The following is a 23,039-nucleotide window of genomic DNA, read 5'->3' as shown; positions in this document are numbered from 1 at the left end:
ACCCAGGATGAAGGCCCAGTAAAAGACGGTCAGAGATGTGTTTACGGTCATGATGCCGATGATCAGAGGATGTATCATGGTGGCAGACTGGGCAACACCTACAAAAAAAAACTGTGTCAAATCAGATGAAAAAAAAAAAGTGTGTCTGGTGTGCGGGCACAGAGTTGACTGTGTTTAATCGCCTCGCCGCCTGCTTCTACTCTCTTCCTGAACTCCCCACCCTTCTATACTCTCTAAGTTTCTGTGGCAACAGCAGCCTAATCCTCTTCAGCAGCTTTGTTGCAGAAGATAAGGTTGCTTTGAATGCATCCTTGCAGTGTAAATGCCGCTCATCTGTCAGAAGGTGTCGCATAATGAATACTTATTCTTCACAATGAGCCCTTAAAGAGAGTGGAAGCCGATATTTATTGAAGGAAAAGTGAGTGAATGTGTTTCAGATTACACTGCGACCGACACACAGGAATAATCTTGGTTCTGGACATTATGTTCTCCGTCCGATATAATCCACAATTTAATCAAGACTGAAAACATCAGACGCAAGAGTTCTTAATCATACACCAAGCAGGACAGATGGATCCTTGACTGAACCGCAGGGACCACCGGAGATAAGACAACATGTGCAGATGGACCTCCACATGTTCGCCTACAATCCACCAGCTGCGTGGCGTTAGAAAGCAAAAGCGAAGAAATGGAGGTCAGCGTATTAAAAAGAAAAACACACCAACCGATAGACAATTCTCCCAAAGCCACACAGTTCAGTGTTTAACCCAGCTAAGTAACAACGAGAACTCTCTGCTGGTAAGTGCAAACATGAATTACGTTCTCTAATTGCTGTCTTTGTATTGGTTTTGTGTCTAGCTGCACATTAAATATGTCCCAAGTGGTGCACCAATTATCAGACTTGTTTCATTTTCTTCAAGTCACCATCTTGATTAGTGACCGAGTTGCATCTTGTTGTTGAGAGAAGTGAATGTTTCTCACAAGCACCTAAGCACCCAAGACTAAAAAGCCTTACCTTATTGTGAAAAGAATATATGTAGCATTATATGATCAGGTTTTTATTCAAATAAACYRCCCAAACCAAACATATATTAATTATTTAAAAAATAAAATCTTATCAAATTGGGTCAATTTAATAATTACAGAAGGGAATCCAATTAAATAAAGRACATTAAATGTCCTGTACCACTGACTACATGCTAAAGCTACCATTGCTCATTGCCTAGCTACAAAAATATTGCTCATTTCATTATGAATAGTACAGAAGAGGAAAAAAGTCTGACTTTTTTTTCCAGAACTCCGAGATTACAGTGGGGCTGCACAGTGGCGAAGTTGGTAGAGCTGTTGCCTTGCAGCAAGAAGGTTCTGGGTTCAATTCCCAGCCCCAGTCTTTCTRCATGGRGTTTGCATGTTCTCCCTGTGCATGAGTGGGCTCTCTCCAGGTACTCCAGCTTCCTCCCACGGTCCAAAAACATGACTGTCAGGTTAATTGGCCTCTCCAAATTGCCCCTAGGTGTGTGTGTGTGTGTCTCTGTGTTGCCCTGCGACAGACTGGCAACCTGCCCAGGGTGTACCACACTCCCTGCCCGGCACGCCAGCTGGAGATGGGCTCCCCCCCACACCCCACCGAGGGACAAGGGTGCAAGAAAATGGATGGATGAGATTACAGTCAGAATTTTCTTTTTCAGTGGCCCTAATCTTCTTCCGTAGAATAGTGGTGCCATTTATTGAGTAGCTGATGGCTCAATAGAGATTCACCAATAGGGGGCAGTGTGTGCAAACGTCCCACTGACCTGCTGGGAAAATGACAAAAAAATAAATAAATAAAATAAAATGCTTTAATCTTTATATCTGTATCTTCTAATATCTGTTCTAAAAATTTTATTTAGGAAATTTTAGAGGTTAAAAAATAAAAATCACGATTGATAAAAATCACACATAGAAAACATGGCGCACGCTTAAGTTTGCGGCAGACAGAGGGAGACAAAAGAAATGCTCCTCTGTTTTACATCTAGAGATGATAAACATGCCAGAGGATCCAGGCTAAATGATGAAATGCGGATGCAATAATAAACCACAGAGTAATAATTGGTTAGTTTCTATTTAAAGCGGCGTTTCCCCCCCCCATCCCTCTGCTCTGACCGAGCCTGCGAGAGGCAGCAGCGCGCCGGGAGGCCTTTCTCCTCTCTGATAGGCGCCAGAGGAAGAGGAGTCCTCGGCTGAACTTTGAAACGTACAACCTGATAGCTGGCGTGTTGGAGCAACACCATTGCTTCATCACAGATCAAAAGGTAACGAGTGACACTCCTTTAAAGCTTCCACTTCCCATCTGCCGCACTGGAGAGGGCTCCGGGCCTCTTTACGCCGCCAGTGAGCACCTTTAGGCTGGGGACGCTTCTGTCTGCAGCGTGGGTTTAAAACAAACAAACAAACAAACAAACAAAAAACACACCTGGAGCTTGAAGAACCCGGCTACAGAGATGAAGCCACCGGTGGAGGTCAGCGTCTTTCTGCTCTCTCTGTTGGGTCCTGGAGTTTTATTCGCAATGAATCAGATCCCTGCGTTTCAGGAGTAAGTTCACCATCATTTAACCTGTCTCCAGTCTGAAGGTGCCTCTTTTCTTTTTTTTTTCCTCGGCAATTTAGGTCAAAAAGGGAAACTCACACCACACAGAGATTGACATATTTCACTTGTTTATTATGTGATCTGATCATTTTTGATGAATGCGGCTCGCAGATGTAGTTAAATCTCCTGAAAGAAATCATGTAGAAAGGTCATGCTGTCACCACCACAAACTGCTGACTTGGCGGTGTAGCCCAGCAGTCAGGCATTCAGACAAGCTTCAGTGAGGGTAATGGAAAAAGGAAAGCATGACTAATAGGTGGAAAGTTAGGTGGAAGAAAAAAGGCAGAAAGCAGCATAGATAACAGCAGCCTTTGGTAGATTTGTGGTTTAAAAGCCTGACATAGGATTTGGCCGACTGCTTTGGTGAAATAACTGCGTAGGTTCATTTTGGGGGCAGCAATTTACTGTAAGTTATAAACACGTAGAAATTCAGTTTTATTTGTGAATTAAAAGGATGAAACCCCTCARCAAATTCAGAGCTTTTCGTTCTTTCTTTTTTACATTTCTGTGCAGTTTCAGGTTGGTCAGTGCATCTAAAGTTACATGGCACAAAATTAAAAATGCAAGTGGTTCATTTTGTTATCTGATACATTTTGGCTGCAGGCGACAACTAGCTAAGCAATAAGCTGAACATAAAACCACATTTATTTTTTATCAGACATTCATGCTCTTTTGCTTTGACTTGGATAAACCGTGAACTTCATCCAGATAAATCGTTGTTCCCTTTTGACACCACAGACCTCTTCCTATCCTGGGAATGGGAATGTTTGTCCTGGGATCCGTTCTTCTTTTGCTCATCCTCACAGTACGACACAAAACAAAAGTGGACCCTTTGTTCTACGGTACAGACTCATTGCTTATTAATGCTAATGTGCAGAATAAATAAGTATTTCATTGGTTTCCTCTGTATTTGTAGTTTTTGCAGAGTTTACGTTTGGCGGCATGGTGGGTTTGACCAACGCTTTAGAGCAGGACGGGTTCATCTCCGGCTTTATGGACTTCTACCTAAGGATGGTAAAGTGACCAAACTCAGACTTATACAATCAATCTCTTTTAAAAACAAACACACACACACGCACAACAAAGCAGCCTTTTGAAATCTTTTCTCTCCAGGGTGAGCCTCATCTCGGCACCTCCTATGCTGTGATGATGTCTTATTGGGAGGTTGTTCACCTCATCCTGTTGCTCACAGTCATTCACCGCATGTTTTCAGGGTGAGCTGCTGCACCAGAACCGTCCCAGATGGTTCACTGTGCGTTTCCCCCTGATGGACTCTGTGGTTTCTTTGACAGGAAGTCCTACCGAAGCCTGGGTCTGTTGTGGGCTGGGTCCTCCATCGCCAATCAGATTGTCCTTATTCCAGGGGTGGTAATTGGTGAGAAATGTTAACATTTAACTCCTCTGACTGGTCTGAATGTCTCTCTATGAAGATTACATTTTTTTTTGCTTCTTTGTTTTTGCAGGCAAGTATGGGTCCAACATCCGGCCAGCGTTTTGGAGGAATGCCCCTTTCTTCCTTGTGTCTTTTTGGGCAGCATCGCGGCTCTTTAGCAGACCCAGAGAGATGCCAATCGTCACAGCAGACAAGGTACAGTTCTGTCTCAACTCTAAGGATCGGCTTGATTTGTTTTATTTATCTAGACATGCTTTCATTACTGATAGGAAATCTCTATTTTATGATCTTGTCAATTTTTTTTCTTCAACATTTCAAAATGATGATGTTTTCAGAATGACCTGCCTAAAAATATTTGTGATTAGCTAGCTTAATGTCTGTCATATGTAAGAATTTTTTTAGATATATTTTTGAAGAAAAAAAAAAAACAGGCAAATTGAGATATTTCATTAATCAAAGTTTGTTTTTTAATCTATGTTCCAAAAAAAAGAACATTTAAAGTTGATTTATTAATGCAGAATTTGAGTAGCGGGAAGAACTTAAGATGTATTGTAGATTTATCTTCTTAAATTTTACTTTAATATTAGAGAAAGTAAAAGGTTCCAGCTTGGCTGATTAGACCTTCAAATAAGGTTATTGTAGTTAAATAAAATTTTGATTTAAAGACTAAAATTTTGTCACAGGAAGTAAATTTGACATAAAAGAAAACATCAGAATCAACTTAATTCAAGGAATTAGATTTTAAGTCAACATAAGTAAACATGATCTTGCTAATACAATATTAACATTTATTTATGTCCTATTTACTTCTACAAACAAATTCACTGTCCAATAAGAGTCAATTTGAACCAGATTGMTTTTCTAATTCTTTATTAAGCTGGAAAACAGAAGCATAAATTGTGATTTATGTAACGGAGCAATAGCTGCGTTTGTTGGGGTTCAATCACAGTGTTGAATTATTGCATGTACGCTGATAAGTCAGTAGCTACATTAAGTTCTATTGTTTCCTCTGATCAGGTCGCTGCAGAGCAGAAGAAAGGTCTGCTGTCTCGACCTGCCGACCTGCTCCTGTCACTCYTCTTACTGGGAGCTGTGGCTTTCTTTGTGTTCAGAGGCTTTGTGAGTAACKCAGCACAGGCCCGACTCCTTCTGCAGACTCRCGAGGTCACAGGTYTGAGTCCTTGTCTGCCCTGCTGTTTTGCTCCAGGTGGTGTTGGACTGTCCTCTGGACGCCTGYTTTACCTACATCTACCAGTATGAGCCGTACCTCAAAGACCCAGTGGGCTTCTCCAGGATTATGGTCAGTCCAGAAACTTAGAAATGATCAAAACGATCCCACGGCTGAGATTGGACGCACGCATCCTGTTCACAAACTGCATCTCATYTCATTTATAACAGATGCTGGTGTATTTTTTCTACGCTGTGCCCCTGGTGATCGTTCTTCTCTATGGCCTCAACACACCTGGATGCAGCTGGATGTTGGACTGGACCGTCTTCTTTGCTGGAGCCATGGCTCAGGTACAGAGCACCGCAAAACAAGTTTAACTGGGATTTTATGTGACGGATCAAAGCAAAGCTGCGGACAATTGTGAAATTAAAATGACAAATCCTGCTATTTGTTGCAAGCCATGTAGGAGACACCATAAAATAAGAAAAGTAACAGTGAGAAAGTATTGAGCAGTGGGGAAAGGGTGCTTTTTTTCCCCCCAGCTAGTCGGAGTTAATGGGAAGACGCATGGAGCTACCATGGAGGAGACATGTGACAGGACAATGACACCAAGCATGCAGCCAGACCTCCTATAACATGTTTAAATAGCTGAGAAACTGTGGCAACAATAGAAATGTGGTGTTTACAGAAACTCTCCAACCTTTTCAATTGAACTAGAACTTTTTTAGAAGACGAATGGATTGAAAATTTATGTGAAACTGGTCRACGTGYATCCTAGAAGACGTGCAACTGTGATTGTAGCTAAAGGTWTAGGTGTCATTTTCCTTCCATGTTGCCATTACATCCTAATTTAACACATTTTGTGCCTTAAAGACRAATGTAGGAAATGGATACTTTTCCATTTAGGTGCTGTAACTGTGTTTCTATTCTTGTTGTTGTTAATGTTTCCCTGCCCCCTGACGACCTCTTCCTCCCCCACCCCCAGACTCAGTGGTGTCATATCGGAGCATCTCTGCACTCCCGTACTCCCTTCACGTACCGAGCCCCGGCAGACAAAAGATGGCCGGTTATCGCCCTCAATGTGCTGCTCGCCGTTGTGCCCGCTCTGCTGGCCCTCCGCTGCCGCGCCAACCCGGCTTTTCTCATGAAACCTGTTCCCAAGGGACAGAGCAAYGACGACAAGAAGAAAAACTAGGACCGCACGCCTGCCTCTTGATGTCGAAGAAAATAGTTYGCGTGTTGAAGAGGMGAATGCTTTCAGGGGAGTGCACAAACTGAAAGAAGCGACWCTCTTTTTTTCCCTCCCCGTAATCTTAAAGCCCAGAGGAGATTTAGAAACTTGGCTCTCTGGGTCAACKTTTCCAAATCGGCCATCTCACACGGCACTCCCTCTGTGGACTGTTGGACCCTGATAAAGATGCGCCGCTGATGGAGGTGAGGGATTGCGATCAGATCAGCTTTCAGGTGACTCATACAGATACCCGGTCGCAAAATTTAGATAACGAATCTTGACCTAACGGTTTACTTAAACGTGTCTGTATATCCCAACTAAAAGTCTATTTATTTCTGCTTTTTCTTTTTTTACTGTTGTGAAAATGTTCAGATTGACCCTTTTTAAAAATAAGTGTGAGACATTTATCAATATTCCATCAAACACAAGGGTGTGTCCTCATTTTCTTGTCTAAATAGTCTAAAAATGATCTCACTGCAGGTCAGAGTTCATGTTTTTGACCTTTTGCTTAGTTCAACAACCAGATTTACTACCTTCTGCTGTACCCGTCAGTGCACCTCAGTGTTTCATGTTGTAGTTTATTTTGTACAATAAAGAAAAAAACAGAAATGTGAATACTTTTTCCACTGATGAGCAGGAACATTGATATTCTCCCCTTGTGCTCCTTGTCGTTTGTGCCTCTAGAAAAYCGTATATAAAAACTTAAGTGACTCAGGCTTCCATAGATTTAACAATACCGTTTCAGCAGCTGTCGATATTGTCCCCACGGAGAGACGTATTCTGCGCTGTGCAGAGTGCACTGCTGCAGTTATCAGCCTGATAAGAGGTGAACCCTGGATGTAGGTGAGCTGTTGCATGTGGTTGTCACATTCAAAAAAAAAAGAAAAAAATCCCACTGGTCAGGAGTCCATATGCCTTAATCAGTGAGTCAAAATGTAGGTGACATGCRTTGAATTCAATGTGAAAATGGATTTAATTAATCATATGTGTCAAGCAAAGTGTTTTTTTTTTTTGTCTTTTTCTTAAAAGATCTTGTTTGTAGAAATATGGAAAGTTGAGGACTGATTTTTGCGATTGAATCAAAAGTGTAATAGTGGAAACTGGAGACTTGTTTTGCTGTTAAAACTATAAACTTGGTCAAAGTTCACGGCTTCACAACACGACTGGCAGGATTTCTCATTCAACATTTATGGCTTCACAATTAAAGTTTCAGTTTCAGAGCTGTTTTTATTTTAGCTAACTTGCGTGCTTTTTTAAAAAAGATTAAGCACAAAAGAAAATAAACCGCATATCTCGTTTATCTCTAGTCCTCTGCAGCACAGTTGCATRTATTTTTATATGGAAAACCATTTTAAAACCAGCCTATTATTTTCCTTCTTCTTAGCGATGGTCTATTTTGTGTTGATTTATCAGATAAAATTCAAATAAAGTTCGCGGGGTTCAGAAACCTTTCCAACACCTATATTTTGTTGATCTCAATTTAAAGAAAAAGTAAAAAGTTTTGCTTTTCCTTTTGTTCACTTTATTAAGAATGAAACACAACAGCAAGACAAAAGTCATTGGAACACCAAAAAAGTAGATKACTGATCCAATATCAAAGGGACTAAAGAGAAAAAATAGTGACATTCTACTCATCAGGTACACACAGCCGTGCAAATTTTCAAGATGTTTAGCAAATCTGATACAATCAAGTGTTTAGCTCAAGCTTTTTCCTTATCCCACCCACACAATCCACYGTATGTCTGTGGGACACATCCATTAGATCATTCTGAAGGAGTTGATTTGAACAAAGTCCAGCAGTGGATCAGCTAATAACACAGAACATATTCACAAACCGGAGATTAGAGAAAAATCAAAGGATTTGCTACTAACTGGTATAGAAAAATGGTGTTACACAGACTTCCTGGAGCGTAAGTACAAAAGAAAGCGTTTTTACTAGCAGATCATCCGTAATAAATAGTAACATTACACAAACAGCACGTATTAGAAAAAGCATGTCAGTAAGAATAAAACAGAGCAGCTATTAAAAGAGCTTAATAAAGAAAAAAGCAACAGCTCACAGCAAAAAACACAAACAGCTCAGGGTTACAGAGGAACGCACGCTAGCTTGAGTYGTAGCCCTCTGTGGGAACAGAACACTAGGACGAGTTAATTTTCATGTAGACCCGGGGTTTTCAACTCCAGTCCACAAGAGAMGGCGTCCTGCAGCTTTTAGACGTGTCCCTCGTCYAACAGACCAAAAGCAAACCACTGAATCACTTCCTCGGTGTTCGGTCAACTCCTGCTAATTGTTTGAAACGGAGACGCGTCTAAAAGTCCGCGAGGGTCTACACGAGTTGAAGACCTCTGATGTGGAACAAAAGATTGAAATTTGATTTTTTTTTWAAAATGAGACATTTCTCTAATTTTCCATCTGACATGCATACACTCACACACATTTACACACTGATGTCTATCCGACAGAGAGGGGACGGGGGTCGTCGTTAATTAGGATGAGACGTTAGAAAGGTGTTTTCACAGCCCAGTTAAAAGAAGCATCAAAACAACCAAACTCGGAGATGGGACAGTGGAGGTTAGCTGCATGTTAGAGACGACCTTATTTATCAAAAGTAGTAAAAGCTAAGCTGAGGGCAAGGGGAGAAGCAGGAGCATGGGAACTACTCTCTTCCTGYATGGGCCATGGTTAGCACCTAGGCGTTGCGGATGTTGTATTATTTGGTTCAGTAGTAGCTTTGAGCGTCCTCTCGGGGTTTGTGGCCTTCTCCTCCGTGTCTCCTGTTCCTGCGGTGTTCACGGTGCTGGTTGTGATGGTGGCGTCTGTACCGATGCGAATGCCGAGCTGGAGGAAAAACCGTCAACGTCAATTTTCTTTGAACAAAACGACACCGAATGAACACAAGGAGAAAATATTATTTTTTCATACTATGAAACCACAAACTCAGACATAACCTCAGGTTTGTCAGTTGACACAGCAGCTAACAAAAGTAGCAGCATTTCAGAAAACAGAAAAATACAGCTGTACATTAAATTAAGACAGAGTACCCATGATTTAGGAAGTATTTGGCTTTGGTTTTGGGATCATTTAATAGGAAGTGGCAAGTTTCAAGAACCAGATAAGCTCTGAAAAGTGCCTGGAAAATTCCCCAATATGTACCTGATAAGTTCCAGAAAGTACCCAATAGTTTCTAGAAAGTGCCATGTATACCTCCCTGAAAACARCCTTTCCGATCAGTTTAAGTTGCTGGAAAGTATCTGGGGAAAACAGCCGGTAAGTTCTAGGATGTRGATGATAAGCTGCAGGAACGTTTCACAGAGGTTGACCTTTGAGTTCCTAAAAAGCTCTAGAAAGTATCTGGGAAGTTCCAGCAGTAACACAGTGTTCCCTCTGAGACCACAGAGTCAAACTCACACTTTGTGCAGATGATCCTGGGTCGCTCCCAGCTGCCGTCGGCCCGGCAGCGAGAAGTCGGGATGTGGCGTTGGTAGAAGCCCTCGGAGCATTGGTAGCGCACCACAGAGTGGATGTCGTAGTGTGAYCTCCGCCGGCCAACCAAATGAGCGTTCTCCACTGCTGGCGGGGTCCCACACAACACTGTCAAAAATATTTCAAATCACATAAATTAACAGRAAATAGCTGGATAGATATCCTTTACCSACTGTTTCTTTTTAATGTAGGAGGAAAACATTTATAAGCCGCTCTAATGAGAGGCAGTACATACACACTGCCACTAGATGGCAGCCGGGTTGATGAATCAAGCTCAACTAATCAAAGGGAGGTTTGAGTAGGTCTACAGAGGACTGATCTACGAGATTACAGACAGACAAACAAACAGCTTGATCTCAAACACCCAATCCTTGTGTTTCCTCACTCCTTTAACTCCTCATAACTTTACTTCATGTGTTCTTCCTTTGCTTCCTACAAGCTCTATCTGCGTTCACAGTAACAATGGTTCGGTCCCAAACTGTGAGGATGAACACCAAGTCAACCTGGTGAAAAACTGCCCAAAGGACATTTAGATGATATTTATGAACCTGGCAATAACCGCAACATCAGTTCTGGAGCTGGAGTGAGCATAAACGGGGCCGAAGGCGCCAGTGGGAGAAAGATTGAGATTAATATCAGTTTCTCTCAAAAAATCAATATGGGTTTGGGCAGAACTGCAACTTCACTTAAGTGTGTGTTTGTCATAAATTTTTCTGAGTCTTTTAGGGGAAGCTTTAAAGTTTGGGTCAAGCGAATGAGAATTTTTACCAAAGTAAAAAAAAAAGGCATTTTTTTTTTTGGTAAACAACATGGACAGASAACAAAAGCTGGTGATGAGCACTGATGACTAAGAGGAGGCCAGCTGGTCACACACACAATCACCCATGTGGTGTTTTTCCCCATGAATAACGCATTTTACTCGGTGAGGAAACTTTATTGATTTATTTACTGTGAAATTATGAAGATTGTCTTCTGAAGTTGCAAAGACAGGGAAGGTTTTCCCAGGTGATGTGATTCACCAGGTGATTGCTCCATACCTGTGCCTTTCTTGCAGATGTAGGGCAGATTGTAGTTGCAGGGCACGTCGTTCCACTTGCCGTCCTCATGGGCAATGGTCACCACGCAGTCCTCGCCGCCTGCAAAGAAATTATCTGGCTGGCTTTCCCTCCAGTTCTCATAAACCTGCATAACAACAAACGGCAACCGTCAATATTTGCTTTCAAGAATGAACCATTAAAGGTAGTACATAAACCCTTTTTAAGACTTCATTTAGCACAAATACCAATCAGTTGGTTCAAAGCCGTTTGCTTGTTGGCGAAGGATGAAGGTGAAAGTGGATCTCTACTGTCTTAAAAYGACAAGAGTCTTCAAAAGGTCRAGGCGATTTTATGAGAATATTGTTTGAGGAGCTTTTAAACCGCAGCTGTTAGCTACAACTAATCTGTATGTGTACAAAATGAAGGTGCCAAGAGTTACTTAATGAGACTAATAAATTACATAAATAAATTACAATGTATCAGAATCTCACTTCAAATTTCCTGAACTACCATTTTAAGAATGTTAACGACGCATTTTAGAAGAATAATTATGAGGCTTAGYAAACAAATAAGAACAAGTTGGAATTTTAATTCGATGTCAGAGTATGCTACTCTGAAAAAGTGTTTTCACTCTTATTATACCATSAATCAACTGTGATCAACCAAGTTTTTATGTTTTTTTCTTACCTTGAGCTTGATCCATAAATCACCTAAACAGAGCCCGACTCACAACATGAAGTAGGCTTATAGATTTTTAAAAAGTTACACATCATGCCCRGATCTAAATAAAATTAAAAACATTTCTTTTACATCTAACTACTTCCAAATGCTTCCAGCTGGAAACATTTGGAAACATTCAAACGTTCAAATATACTCACATCATTCAATTGCTTCCTTTTATTTCAGCTTTTTCATATMTTTTACCGATTTCATAAAATCCCTTTGCTTTTTGCTCACACTACACTCAGCTCCATCATTCAGGGTTCTGGTAAAATTGAAGAAATAACCTGAAGTTGTTTGAAAATCCTTTTTGAAGGAGACATTAAGGCAGAACCAGAACTTGCTTGGACTAAAGCAGTTATGCCTTGGGGAAACTCTCATGGTGCGTTCACACAAAACGTCTTTTGAACATCAGGTACTTCTGGTTTACATTCAAATCTACGTGGAGGCGCGTTTTGAGCGACTAGGGCGGCGCAATTTGTACCGTTTGGAGCGTTTAAYGCATCGAGCGTGTCCAACGCTCCACGTAGACTTTGAATGTAAACCAGACGCGCCTGATTCTCTGATGGTGCGTTTGGTGTGAACGCACCATCAGAATGAGCTGGAGTATGTTGTAAGGCCAGTTTTTGTATAACACTAATAGATAGATGACTGTGCATTAACCATGTATTATCCAAATTAATATTCCTTTAATCCATTAATATTTCCACCAAGCAGRAATTAGTGCTCTCCGCATATCTTAAAAGCTGATATTTGTGCGGTGTGTGTGTCGTAGCTGACCAGATCGTTGCCGTCTGTCCACTGGAAGTCCTCCTCCACTGTGCGGTCATTCAGACCGATCCAGGCGTTGTCATGACCCAGACCTAAAAACAAGCAAGCAGTGTGATGAAAAGCTTYGTTTAATTACCCCAACTAGCTGATTTTAACAGCTTTTCTTTTCTCAGTTTTGTGGGATTTGCTTAGTTTTACTGCCTTTGTCTTTGTTTTCTCCTGCATTACTCTTAGAAGATGATGACTTTAATGTTCTGCTTCAGTTTTAGGCACCTATTTTTATTATTTTAAGTTATTGTGGTTCTGAGTAAGAAGCACAGCTGTAATTTCTTTTGATTCTCTCTCYCTCTCTCTTTTGTGTTACGTTTTTGTTGTGTCACACACACCGTTAATGAACTCCTGCTCAGCGACAGAAAGGACGCCGCTGAGATGGGCGCTGTGCTCTCTGCAGTCCTTCTCCGCATCCTCCCAGGTGTGTCTGTGGCTGAAGTACCTGTAAGAAAACAGCGAGTGAATCTACGTTTAGCACAAATTCAGGTTTAAATGGTWATTTGTGAGCAGATAATGGACAATGTGTAAACGTGTGAGCAATACAAATGGTTATCAGCTTTTTTTTTTTCAGCGTTGCAACCTCATCTGCTCTCATACCTGTAGCAGTGGCCGTGAAACTTCCTCCAGCCGTGCTCGCAGCCTTCAACGTCTGAACAGAGTGAGAGAGAAATGAGAAGTAAAACTAATCTCCTCAAAATTGCAGTTAAACGCAGAAGGCCAGATAATCATTAGATGAAAAGCCTGTGGAGGACGCRAGGAAGAAGGAGTGTTCTGTCTCATTTGGCAAATAAAGACTAAAATATACGACTGTGGCATCTGGAGAAGTTAAATACTTGAACCGTAATTATATGTGCCTACTTTCCATTCACAGCACATGCGGCCCATCTCTCTGCACTATCGGTATTCATTAATAACACCAAGGCCTGTGCACTCATTTATAACCACAAAGCTCAGATATTCATTAATTCTCATTAAGSTGGTGCAGACGCACGCAGAGAGGCTCCCACCTGGAGCCGGATGTGACCGGAGCCAGAGGTGAGGAGTCACTTCGTCTGTGTGTTGGAGTTTATTGTGATGACTGTGAATTGTTTTGTTTTGTGCTCATGTCAATCATCCAAATGTTTCAGTTTATGTGACTGAAACGTGCCTCACGTTATGTGGCATTGGTTTCTGGATTTTAATTTATATTTATGATATAGWCACTGGGCTGCACAGTGGCGCAGYTGGTAGAGCTGTTRCCTTGCAGCAAGAAGGTTCTGGGTTCAATTCCCAGCCCYGGTCTTTCTGCATGGAGTTTGCATGTTCTCCCTGTGCATGCGTGGGTTTTCTCCGGGTACTCTGGTTTCCTCCCACAGTCCAAAAATATGACTGTCAGGTTAATTGGCCTCTCCAAATTTCCCCTAGGTGAGTGTGTGTGTGCATGGTTGTTTGTCCTGTGTCAGACTGGCGACCTGTCCAGGTGACCCCGCCTCTCACCCAGAGCGTTAGCTGGAGAGGCACCAGCAACCCTCCAGATCCCACTAAGGGACAAGGGTGTAAAGAAGATGGATGGATATATACACTTTTTACATTAAACATTTTTTTTTTACTTTTAAAATAAAAAAAATATATTTTACATTTAATTTCTTTTTTAAATTGTAAAAAAAAAAAAAAAAAAAAACTTTTCCTGTTGCAACCGCAAACTTCAATGTGTTTTATTTGTATTTTATAAGATAGTGCTGCATAAATTTGTGCACAATTGTGAATTAGGGGTAAATATTAAGGCTTTTGTTCTATTTAGGTCTGACTGGACCATTCTAACAAACCAGTCCAGTTTTTATTGGTTTGGACWCGTCGGCTTCAGATAAAAATTCAATCAGTGACTCTAATCTTACTCTTCCGAAGMATCAGATTTTATGCATGCACCGATAACATTTTGTTGACAGAAACTCCTACTTGAGTTGTGGATTTCTGATTTCTTGGTCGTTTATCTCTCTTCTTTCATAGCCTGTCGTTCTGGCTGCACGGCCACGTTTTGACAGGTTGCTGCCATTAAAATCTCMATTTTCAGACAGTGGACTGAATAGAGCTCTTGAGATGCTACTTCACAGCCTCACCTTGCTTTATAATTTTCCATAATCGTATCTCTGACCTGTCTGCTGTGACGTTTGGTCTTCATGATGCTGTTTGTTCATTAATATTCTCTAACAAACCTCTSAGGCCTTCACAAAGCAGATGTCTCTACAGTGAGATTAAATTACACTCAGGGCCACTGTGCTGCCTAATTGGGTCATACCTKAAGGCAATTGGTTGTACTGGATTTCATTTAGACTAAAATGGGGTGTTGAATACTAATGGATGTCACATCTTTCATGTATGTYGCTGTAAAAGAAATTAGATAAAAGGATTTGCTAAATCTTTCCAGTTTACAGTTTTAGGCTAAATTGTGTTGCTTTATAGTATAAAATCTCAGTAAAACACATTAAAGCTGGTCATTGTTTGGTTTCTCCATCTGACCACACTTGGTTTTAACATGTACCAATAATTTATTTGCTGTATTTTTACTAGATTGACCAGCTATTTTTTTTCTCATCATTTAGCTAGCTTTGTGGTGTAGCACACGTATTACTTATTGCTCTTTCATCCGAAGCAAAATTGTCTCTTTTATGGCGTCTAACATTATTTTTGCTCTTTTCATGACWGAGTTATCTGCAGTAAAGCGTAGATGTTCAGTTACCTGTGCAGAAAAAAACTCTAAAATATTCATGCAAATATTTTTTTCCAACAGCTAACACTATAATATATTCAACTACACTGCTGCTGGTGCATTAATCATAATGTATGTAGTTTCTTTTTGAAAAAAAAAAAAAAAAAAATTCAACTACACTGCTGCTGGTGCATTAATCATAATGTATGTAGTTTCTTTTTGAAAAAAAAAAAAAAAAACAGACTGGAACGCAGTGCTGCAAAGAAGTGATGAAATGCAGATTCCTGCTGCAAATTTTGCGATCGATAGAAATCTGCTGACTGGAAAAAACAACAACCTGCAAATAATACACAATCCAGGCACAAGCGTTTGATCGCCTTTGAGATTGAGTCAGTGTTCATCATCCTGCAGCTGTGTGACACGCAGACACCTTGTCAGAAAGGTGAGCCGAGAYRTGGCTGTGCTTTGACACACAGYGCCAACAGATGCTGCACATTGATTAGGATTATTTCCTCCTGCAGAGCAAGCTTCAATCCTTTCAAAGCCAACAATGGGGTGACTGGAAATCGTTGAAAAGGAGAACTCGTCAGCGTGGTTGCGAGCAACAAATTAGTTGCCGCTCTGCTTTCCGACAACATTTCTTTTGAACAAGCAAAAAAAAWAAAWGTCTCTCCCTCAGTTGGGAATCATCAGATTTCTCAATGTGTGCATGACTGCAGCACTCACTCCCTCTCTCACCTTTCTCACACGTGTCTCCTCCGTAGCTTGGCAGGCAGAGGCAGAGGAATGAATCAATCTTGTCGACGCAAGTTCCTCCATTTTCACAAGGCTCGGACTGGCAGTCGTCGACGTCTGTGTGGAGGGGAGGAGAAAAGGAAAAAACAGCAGCAGGAACAGACCAGATTCAGATTTCATTAGGGTTTAAATTAGACATAATGTATTCTGCTCATGTCTGGTTTACAGAGAAAGAGACCTGAAAAAAAACCACACACAAAAAAAAAACAAAAACAGCATTGCAATTCAGATTCCGAAACAAAATGAGGCGGTGATTAGTTCTGCCTTAAATAGTAAAATGTGTCCATGTTGGTGAGTACATTATCATAATTCAAACAGGATGTGAGGGGAATACAAACCGGCTAATCTCCCCCACACTTCTATTGTTTGTGCCCATTCTCTTGTAGAGGAAGGCACTTTGAGAGGCTTTGAAGTGTTATTATGTCTGCAGAGCCTAATGCTTTCTTTTGCATATTGTCTTTATCTACAAATAACGGCATGAGAGCAACACGTCCGCCTCTATACGTTGTTGTACGTTAATTCAACGACAGTGCTGTCGTAAATTTTGTTGTATGACTCAACAGATCAGTCTGCACCCAGCTGAGGGTCGGGGCTGAGCCGCCCCCCTGCTGAGGCAGCTGCTCTACAGCGCAGCGTACGCTCTGGGCAAAGTCAAGGCAGGGGAAGACGGTATTTCTCTGCACAGATCAATAGAATATCACTTTATAATAGTGAATAGATGTCTTCTCTCTGGCACAGCACACAATCACCAGGACTGAAGAAATTCATTTAAATTCAAAGCAAAAGTGAAAGAAAAATATAGCCATTTACCGGATCAAATTTACTTTCCAACATTCTAATGGTTTCTTGGTTTGAAGCAAAAAAGAAAAAAAGCAAAGAGGGGTTAAGCAGGAAAAAGGTCAGCAGCTGTGAGAAGCTGAATGTGTTCGACAGATCAAACCAGATTGACCTTCAGCCTCATCCAAGACATCCACATTTCATCATTAGACACTGAGCGCAGGCAGCGGCAGGACATCAATATTCACACAGGAGACTTTAGGCTCACACAGAGCAGGATGCACTGTTCTAATATAAAGGCAAGTGACATTATTATATAAAATAACATTTTAAGCCATTCGTCTTTGTTGAGTTGATTTAGTGTTAATTTGACAGCTAAATTTGACATTTGTGGTCATTCTTCTGGTTTAGGTAAAGCATTAACCTCTTAAATTGATAGAAATCGCTCAGAAAATATTTGCGTTTCTGCTGTAAATCAAATGCAAACTCGTTAGAGATTCTAGATTTATATTTTGCTCCTACAAGTTGTGTAAGTTACAGTGTGATGCTATTTAGCAACATCGAACACTTAGGAAATAAAAAGAAGAAATTGCACCTCAGTATTAAGATTCTCTATTCATGCAGCTACTTCTCAAACAAAGAGCAAGAAATACTTATTTTATATTTCTAATACAGCAAAGCTACTTGAAAATGACTTTACTAATCAGTTCTTCTGAGCCATTAATCAATTCTAGATGTGTTGATTTAGAGTTCGTAATATCCTACAGTCAGAAAAATGGTTTAAACACAGACCTACTAATAACTTTTAGAATTGAAGTMACATGTTGTCTATTTGGACACTTTAGTTACAGAAGGCATCAACAAACCAGATGTTTACACACGCCAAATGATAAAAAAAAAAAAAACATACGCACTTTTATTCCTCACTGTCTGAATTTAAATCAGACCAAATTTTTATTGTTTTACATCTTTTTCAGTGTATATTCACCAAAACAATCCCACTTTTGTTGTTGTTTTTTGGCATATCTGATTGACGTTCACATCCAATTTGTTACATCAGTTCTAAACTTTTTTTTTATTGTTCGCAGAAGCTAGATTTTCTTAAGATTTTCTCTCAGTGTTGTYAGTAGTCTGTGTAAAGGTTTTTCCTTTTTCTTTGGGTTTCAGACATTTTTTCACACATTTCTGTTCAGTCGCCATGTCTACCTGTACAATGTACAATATGTGCTTAATAATGAGTAAAGTGGAGAAGCAAAAAGCAAACGAATGTCAAGACTAACACCTACCTGTAGTAGATAAACAAAACAGTAAGAAAAAATATGCGACTTTTAGTTAATTTTATACAGTAGAGTTCATCTGGCGTATAAAACGCACAAACTTTTATTTCTCTCAAACTACCTTCTCTGTGTCGGTTTCCATCAGTTCATGAAAAGCAACAGGAATATGCCAATAATAAGTGTGGTGTTTGGTGTTTTACCCTTTTTATTTCTGTTGCAAATCAGTCATAATCAACATTTTGTACAAATTCATAAAAAATATACATCTAAAAAAACCTGACGATTATTATTAAATAAATCTGCTCAACATAAAATAAGTACTTGCATAAGTATTTATTCGCGTGATCACATAACAGAGTCTGTATGGATCAGGCATACGTTCTTCCTCGCTGAGCTGTTCCAGGTCTGTCGGGTTGCATGTGGATTCCTACGTAGCTTCAGCTGGATGCTTCTGATCTTTGTCTTGCTGGAAAATAAATGTTCTCCAAAGCCGTAGTTCTCTTGCACGTGGGAACAAATTGTCTTCCAGTATTTCCTCGTATTTTGTCTGTAGCATAAAGCGCTGATTGCAGCTCTTCATACCGCAATCACTCGAGACACAATCACTGAGCTTAGGTCCATTTCACTCATCGTGAGACAACGCCAGCTGGATGGACCTCCGTTGAATTAGGTCAGTCACTTTAAAGAGGGGGAATATGTATGTAATCGCTTATTTTAGGTGGAGTATTTTTTTTTTATTAATTTGTCATTATTTTGTAGAGATACGTTTCCACTTTGACAGAAGAGTTTTTGTTCAATTTTGTCGCTCATTATGGAAATGCAACAAAAAGAGTAAAATCCAAGGTTGTGAATAGTTTTTATAGGCCCTGTATATCTTTGTGGTAACCGTCTGCCAGAAATAAATTAAATAAAGATCCAATAAAAAGCAGTTCTTTTCTAAGGATGCCGTCGTGCGTTGAAACAGACCTAGTTTTCCCTTTTATGTAGAAGCTGTTCATGCCGGAGTGATTCATCGATAATGTTCCAMGACTTAAACAATAACATTTTTCTAAGGATGATCATTTGCTGAGCTGAAAATTTCTTAAAAAGCTGCAAAACTCCAAAGAAGTTTTGCAGCTTTCCTGCAGTTCTTCAGAAAAGCTGAAGAACTGCAGATGAAAACAGCCTTAAAAGATTAGAGGTGAGACTGGCTGCTTTGAAGCTTAAAGAAACAGAACAGCTCAAAAATTAGAACTACTTTGAAGCTATACACACACCTCTCAAGWGTCAGCGTGTTGTTGACCTAAATGAATAATAAGACAACAGCAAGTAAACCCTCCGGGTGTGGAATAATTGTCTGCCAATGCATTAGACGCAATTTAAATGTTTCTACAACCGAATCGAAATCGATTCTTTAATCATTTTTAATCATGATCATTAAAGGAGCTATTGTTTATTTCTCAAGGGGCAAGAAATCAATTCAACCTTAAATATTTAAGAAACTCTGTCGAATTTTTTTGAGTGGAATGGTAAGTTATGGAAACGATTCAGAGCAAGCAGACATTTGAGCCAAACTAGGGCAGGCATCAAGAAGCAGAAAAAGAAAAAACAGAAACCTTTATGTAAACTCTGAAGTTTAAGTTTGAGGAATCCAAATGATCGTCCTACTCTGACAGCCTCATAACCTTGAAGCCTCTCCTCCATTCTAGGGAGGAGCAGCGTGGCCTTTGACCTGCCAATCATCTGTTGGAGAGCCTCGTTTCATTATGTAAGGGCTGACGCACTGAAATCGTGTCAAACTGCGTGTTCGCTTGGAGTGTGTGCGTGTGCGGCTCACCCACCGATCTCACAGTTCTCTCCAGCGTATCCTTGAGGGCAGTAGCAGCTGTAGCCCGTCCCCTGTGAAAGGCACTTTCCTCCGTGCAGACACGGGTTAGTCACGCAGGGCTCCACCTCAGCTAAACGAGACAGAAGAGCACGAGAGACGGAGTTTAATTAGTGATTCTGTGAACGCATGGTCAAATAGATCCAAGCCGGTCATTATTTCCCAGTTAATCCTGGATGATTAGGAGGATTTTGATGTGAGATCAGTTTATGAAGCCATCCAAAAAACAACAACAAAAAAAAAGACACCCCAAATAATTTATCATCGGTGCCGTTCACCCAAAAACACATATTCCTCCCTTACGTCTGTTCAAACGGATCCGGAGCGCATCAACCCCGCCGTCCGCTCACAGCCACCGTTGTCATGGTTACTGCATGGAAAGCGAGCCTCGGCTAGCTCCGCCAGGCGTAGTGGGCAGCGTGAGAACTTCAGACATTAGCCATCCTCAACAGAAATGAGCAGACCTCCCGCTGAGTGCTTCATTCATCCCCTAAATGTCTGCGTGTGTGTGGTCGCCCCCCCACCCCTCACCCCCTTCTACAAACACAAATTTCCATATCAATGGGCCAGTCACCACGTGTTTCCCTCCTGATCCGCTCATTATTGCAACTTAAGGTCTTTGGAAAGCTGTGGCTCGTTCAGGCTGGGCATARAAAAAAGGCTCAGTTGTGGGAGTCTTTGTTCCTCCAGCTCCGTCTCCAACACTGAAGGCTGCTTTCCGGAGGAGAGGTGGGGGTTAGGGGAGGGGAGCAGGCTTGCCTGTTTGGGTTTGGTGTGGGGTTCAAAATAAAAATAAAAACATCATTACTTTGGCTACGGTTTGCCCTGAAACTAAACCCAATTTTATGCATGGTACAGAAATTATGTAATTGTTTTAATAGATGAAGAAAAATCTAATTTTTGTTTTCAAAACTGACCTGAGGTTGGCTAAAAAAAAAAAAAAAAAAGAAAGAAAAAAAATCAACGAACATGAAATAATTCATAAAATATTCACGACATGATGAAAGTATCTAAACTTCTCACGGGCACTGTATCAAACTACATCACTGCTGCATAATTAATACATCCTACTACTCCTCTCCGCTGAAGTCAGGAGCCGAAAAACATCTGCGCATTTCATTTTCTGTACGTCAGCCCCGGCCAGCACATCAGTCAAGGTCGTCGCCCATCCTGACAGACACATCAGCTGTTATGGCGGAAGTAGATTTATGAAAGAACTTGTGTGAGCGCTGGGTAAACCTTGCAGGATTTGGCCGTTCACTAAAGCGAGTGGTGCAGAAAAATCAATATTCTCTGGGAGGAGCTGACAGAGCGGCCTGCGCGCCAGCAGCAGCCCAAACGACATCAACAACAAGCTAAAAGCGGCRCCGTCCTGATAATAAGTCAACATATGATCTGCATTTGGAGAGTGATGAAAGTGTGAGCTAGTTTTTTTTTTAGCAGGACAACAGATAAAAAAGCGTGACAGCAAAACATAAAAAAAACCTTCGATGGAATATAAAGTTACGGAAAGAAGCTCAGGTCAGTGAAATGTAATGTGAGAGTCGACGAGCTGCCAAATGTCCTGCAATCCAACCTGAGGTCTCTACTTTCAGATCCCTCTCTGTGATTGAACCAACTGAGGAAGTGCTCCGTCGTCCACGCTGACCGTCACCAGCGTCCAAACTCTCCACTCAGAAGGGCCTGAACAACGAGCGCTGAAGTTCACGAAATAGAAGCAGAAGCTGGGGGTCATTATTCAAGTCCAATCTCCTGCATCCTTTCACTTCTGCTGCTGGTGTGGCAAAGACATCAGTGTGTGTGTGTGTGTGTGTGTGTGTGTGTGTGTGCGTGTGTGTGCGTGTTTATAGCACTCTATGGCTGCAGGGTCTCTCAGTCAATCAATCAGCCCTCATACTGAGCCCCAGCAGCCCAGATGGTTGCCCTCGGCTCCTTTGTCGATACAGTTTACAGCTGTTCTCCATCTGCAGAGTCCTCTCTCTCCCTCGAGCAAGGATTTCAAAACGCCTGCTGCAGACATGAGCCGCTTTCAGAGGCAACGAAAATACATCAGTGCGAAAATGTGCGATGGCATCATGCCCATGGGGGATGTGGGGGGGTTCTTTAAAAGACCCAGAGATGGGATGTTTTGTGGATCTGCTCTCATTATCAAGTAAGTAATATGTAGTAAACCAGGTGGCCGGTTCGGCGCTTGGCTGAATCGTCGTCGTGCAAGCAGACTTAATCGTGGGGGCTTTTTTGTTTGGTGGYGTCGACTTGTAGTGGAAATAAAAGGCTTGTGCCGAAGAGGTGGGRCGGCGGAGCAAGGAGTATGCTGAATAAATCAGCCAATGGCAAGGTCAGAGAAAATGAAAAACACAGACTTGAAGAAAGATTCTGCTTTCTTTTAATGACTGGGACAAAGATGAATATCTTTTTTATTTATGCAGACGGACATGCTGTAATGGAGGATCGTTTTCACACAAAGCAACTTCAAAAACAACGTGTCTCGCTGGGACATGCGTTGTCCGTCTCGCTGGCATCATCACAGTAAGCTAAAAAACAGAGATTATGATCAGACGGTGAAGAGAAATTTTTATTTTTCCCATCTGAATTCCCATTTTTCCTGACATCCTTCCTCCTACCCATTTAATTCAGGTAGTGGTTAAAATAATTCACTGACACGTCATCTGTTTTTATACATTAAACACACTTGACTTTTTGCAGGCATGTTTTGTACAATCCTGCTGAGGACATTCCTACACATTAATTAAGCTTATTAAGTGAAAACTAAATAATAAAGCCAAATGTAATCTAAAAATATATCTAAGAAATGTGATAGCATGTTAGCATGTTGCCAGCGGCGTCCAAAACATTAGACTATATTAGATCCTGATAAGCTAGAATTCATTGATACTAGAGGTGTGTCGATCGATCGATTTTCGTGAAAAAGTGCATGATCGGTGATCGGCAATCATTGGCTCTTGTTGCCGATACCGATCACCTGCATCTCATTTCGCAGCCAGCCTGTGCAGCTGGTCTCCTCTTTCCTTCACTCTGCGCAAACGCGCAGCAACAAATCCTAAGCGATGTGTAACTATAACGCACTGAGTGACTGGGAAAATTGAAGCACGTGGGGTGAAGCACGTCAAAATGCATCAACACAACGAAGCTAATACA

The 23,039-nt window shown here is 41.1% G+C and overlaps 2 protein-coding genes across 4 annotated transcripts in view; one reads left to right on the top strand and one right to left on the bottom strand.

Annotated features, from left to right (window-relative positions):
- The first annotated feature begins 315 nt into the window (after window positions 1-315).
- tm6sf2a (transmembrane 6 superfamily member 2a) lies at window positions 316-7,636 on the top strand. 3 transcript variants are annotated; one of them, XM_017309786.1, is made up of 10 exons: window positions 316-798; window positions 3,365-3,468; window positions 3,543-3,640; window positions 3,740-3,840; window positions 3,919-4,001; window positions 4,090-4,214; window positions 5,037-5,138; window positions 5,227-5,319; window positions 5,418-5,537; window positions 6,173-7,636. In XM_017309786.1, the coding sequence occupies exons 2-10, from the start codon at window positions 3,384-3,386 to the stop codon at window positions 6,380-6,382; spliced, it is 1,017 nt and encodes a 338-aa protein (XP_017165275.1). In that variant the 5' UTR covers window positions 316-798; window positions 3,365-3,383; the 3' UTR covers window positions 6,383-7,636. The 3 variants fall into 3 exon arrangements, with proteins under 3 accessions (XP_017165275.1, XP_008431946.1, XP_008431945.1); XM_008433724.2 differs by lacking the exon at window positions 316-798 and adding an exon at window positions 1,881-2,291; XM_008433723.2 differs by lacking the exon at window positions 316-798 and adding an exon at window positions 1,882-2,572.
- Window positions 7,637-7,917: 281 nt separating this feature from the next.
- The window catches only part of LOC103479352 (neurocan core protein-like), a 48,683-nt gene continuing 33,561 nt past the window's right edge, over window positions 7,918-23,039 (bottom strand). The window contains exons 13-20 of the mRNA XM_008433722.2: window positions 19,837-19,953; window positions 15,906-16,019; window positions 13,079-13,130; window positions 12,817-12,923; window positions 12,440-12,522; window positions 10,940-11,084; window positions 9,828-10,010; window positions 7,918-9,257 (exon numbers count right to left, since the gene is read on the bottom strand). Coding sequence (XP_008431944.1) covers window positions 9,139-9,257; window positions 9,828-10,010; window positions 10,940-11,084; window positions 12,440-12,522; window positions 12,817-12,923; window positions 13,079-13,130; window positions 15,906-16,019; window positions 19,837-19,953 — 920 coding nt within the window. The 3' untranslated portion in view covers window positions 7,918-9,138. The remainder of the gene's footprint in view (window positions 9,258-9,827; window positions 10,011-10,939; window positions 11,085-12,439; window positions 12,523-12,816; window positions 12,924-13,078; window positions 13,131-15,905; window positions 16,020-19,836; window positions 19,954-23,039) is intronic.

Source organism: Poecilia reticulata, linkage group LG17 (assembly GCF_000633615.1).
Source record: "Poecilia reticulata strain Guanapo linkage group LG17, Guppy_female_1.0+MT, whole genome shotgun sequence".
Classification (NCBI taxonomy): Eukaryota; Metazoa; Chordata; class Actinopteri; order Cyprinodontiformes; family Poeciliidae; genus Poecilia; species Poecilia reticulata.
The sequence above is the reverse complement of the archived record's forward strand: the minus strand, read 5'-3'. Positions and strand labels throughout refer to the sequence as shown.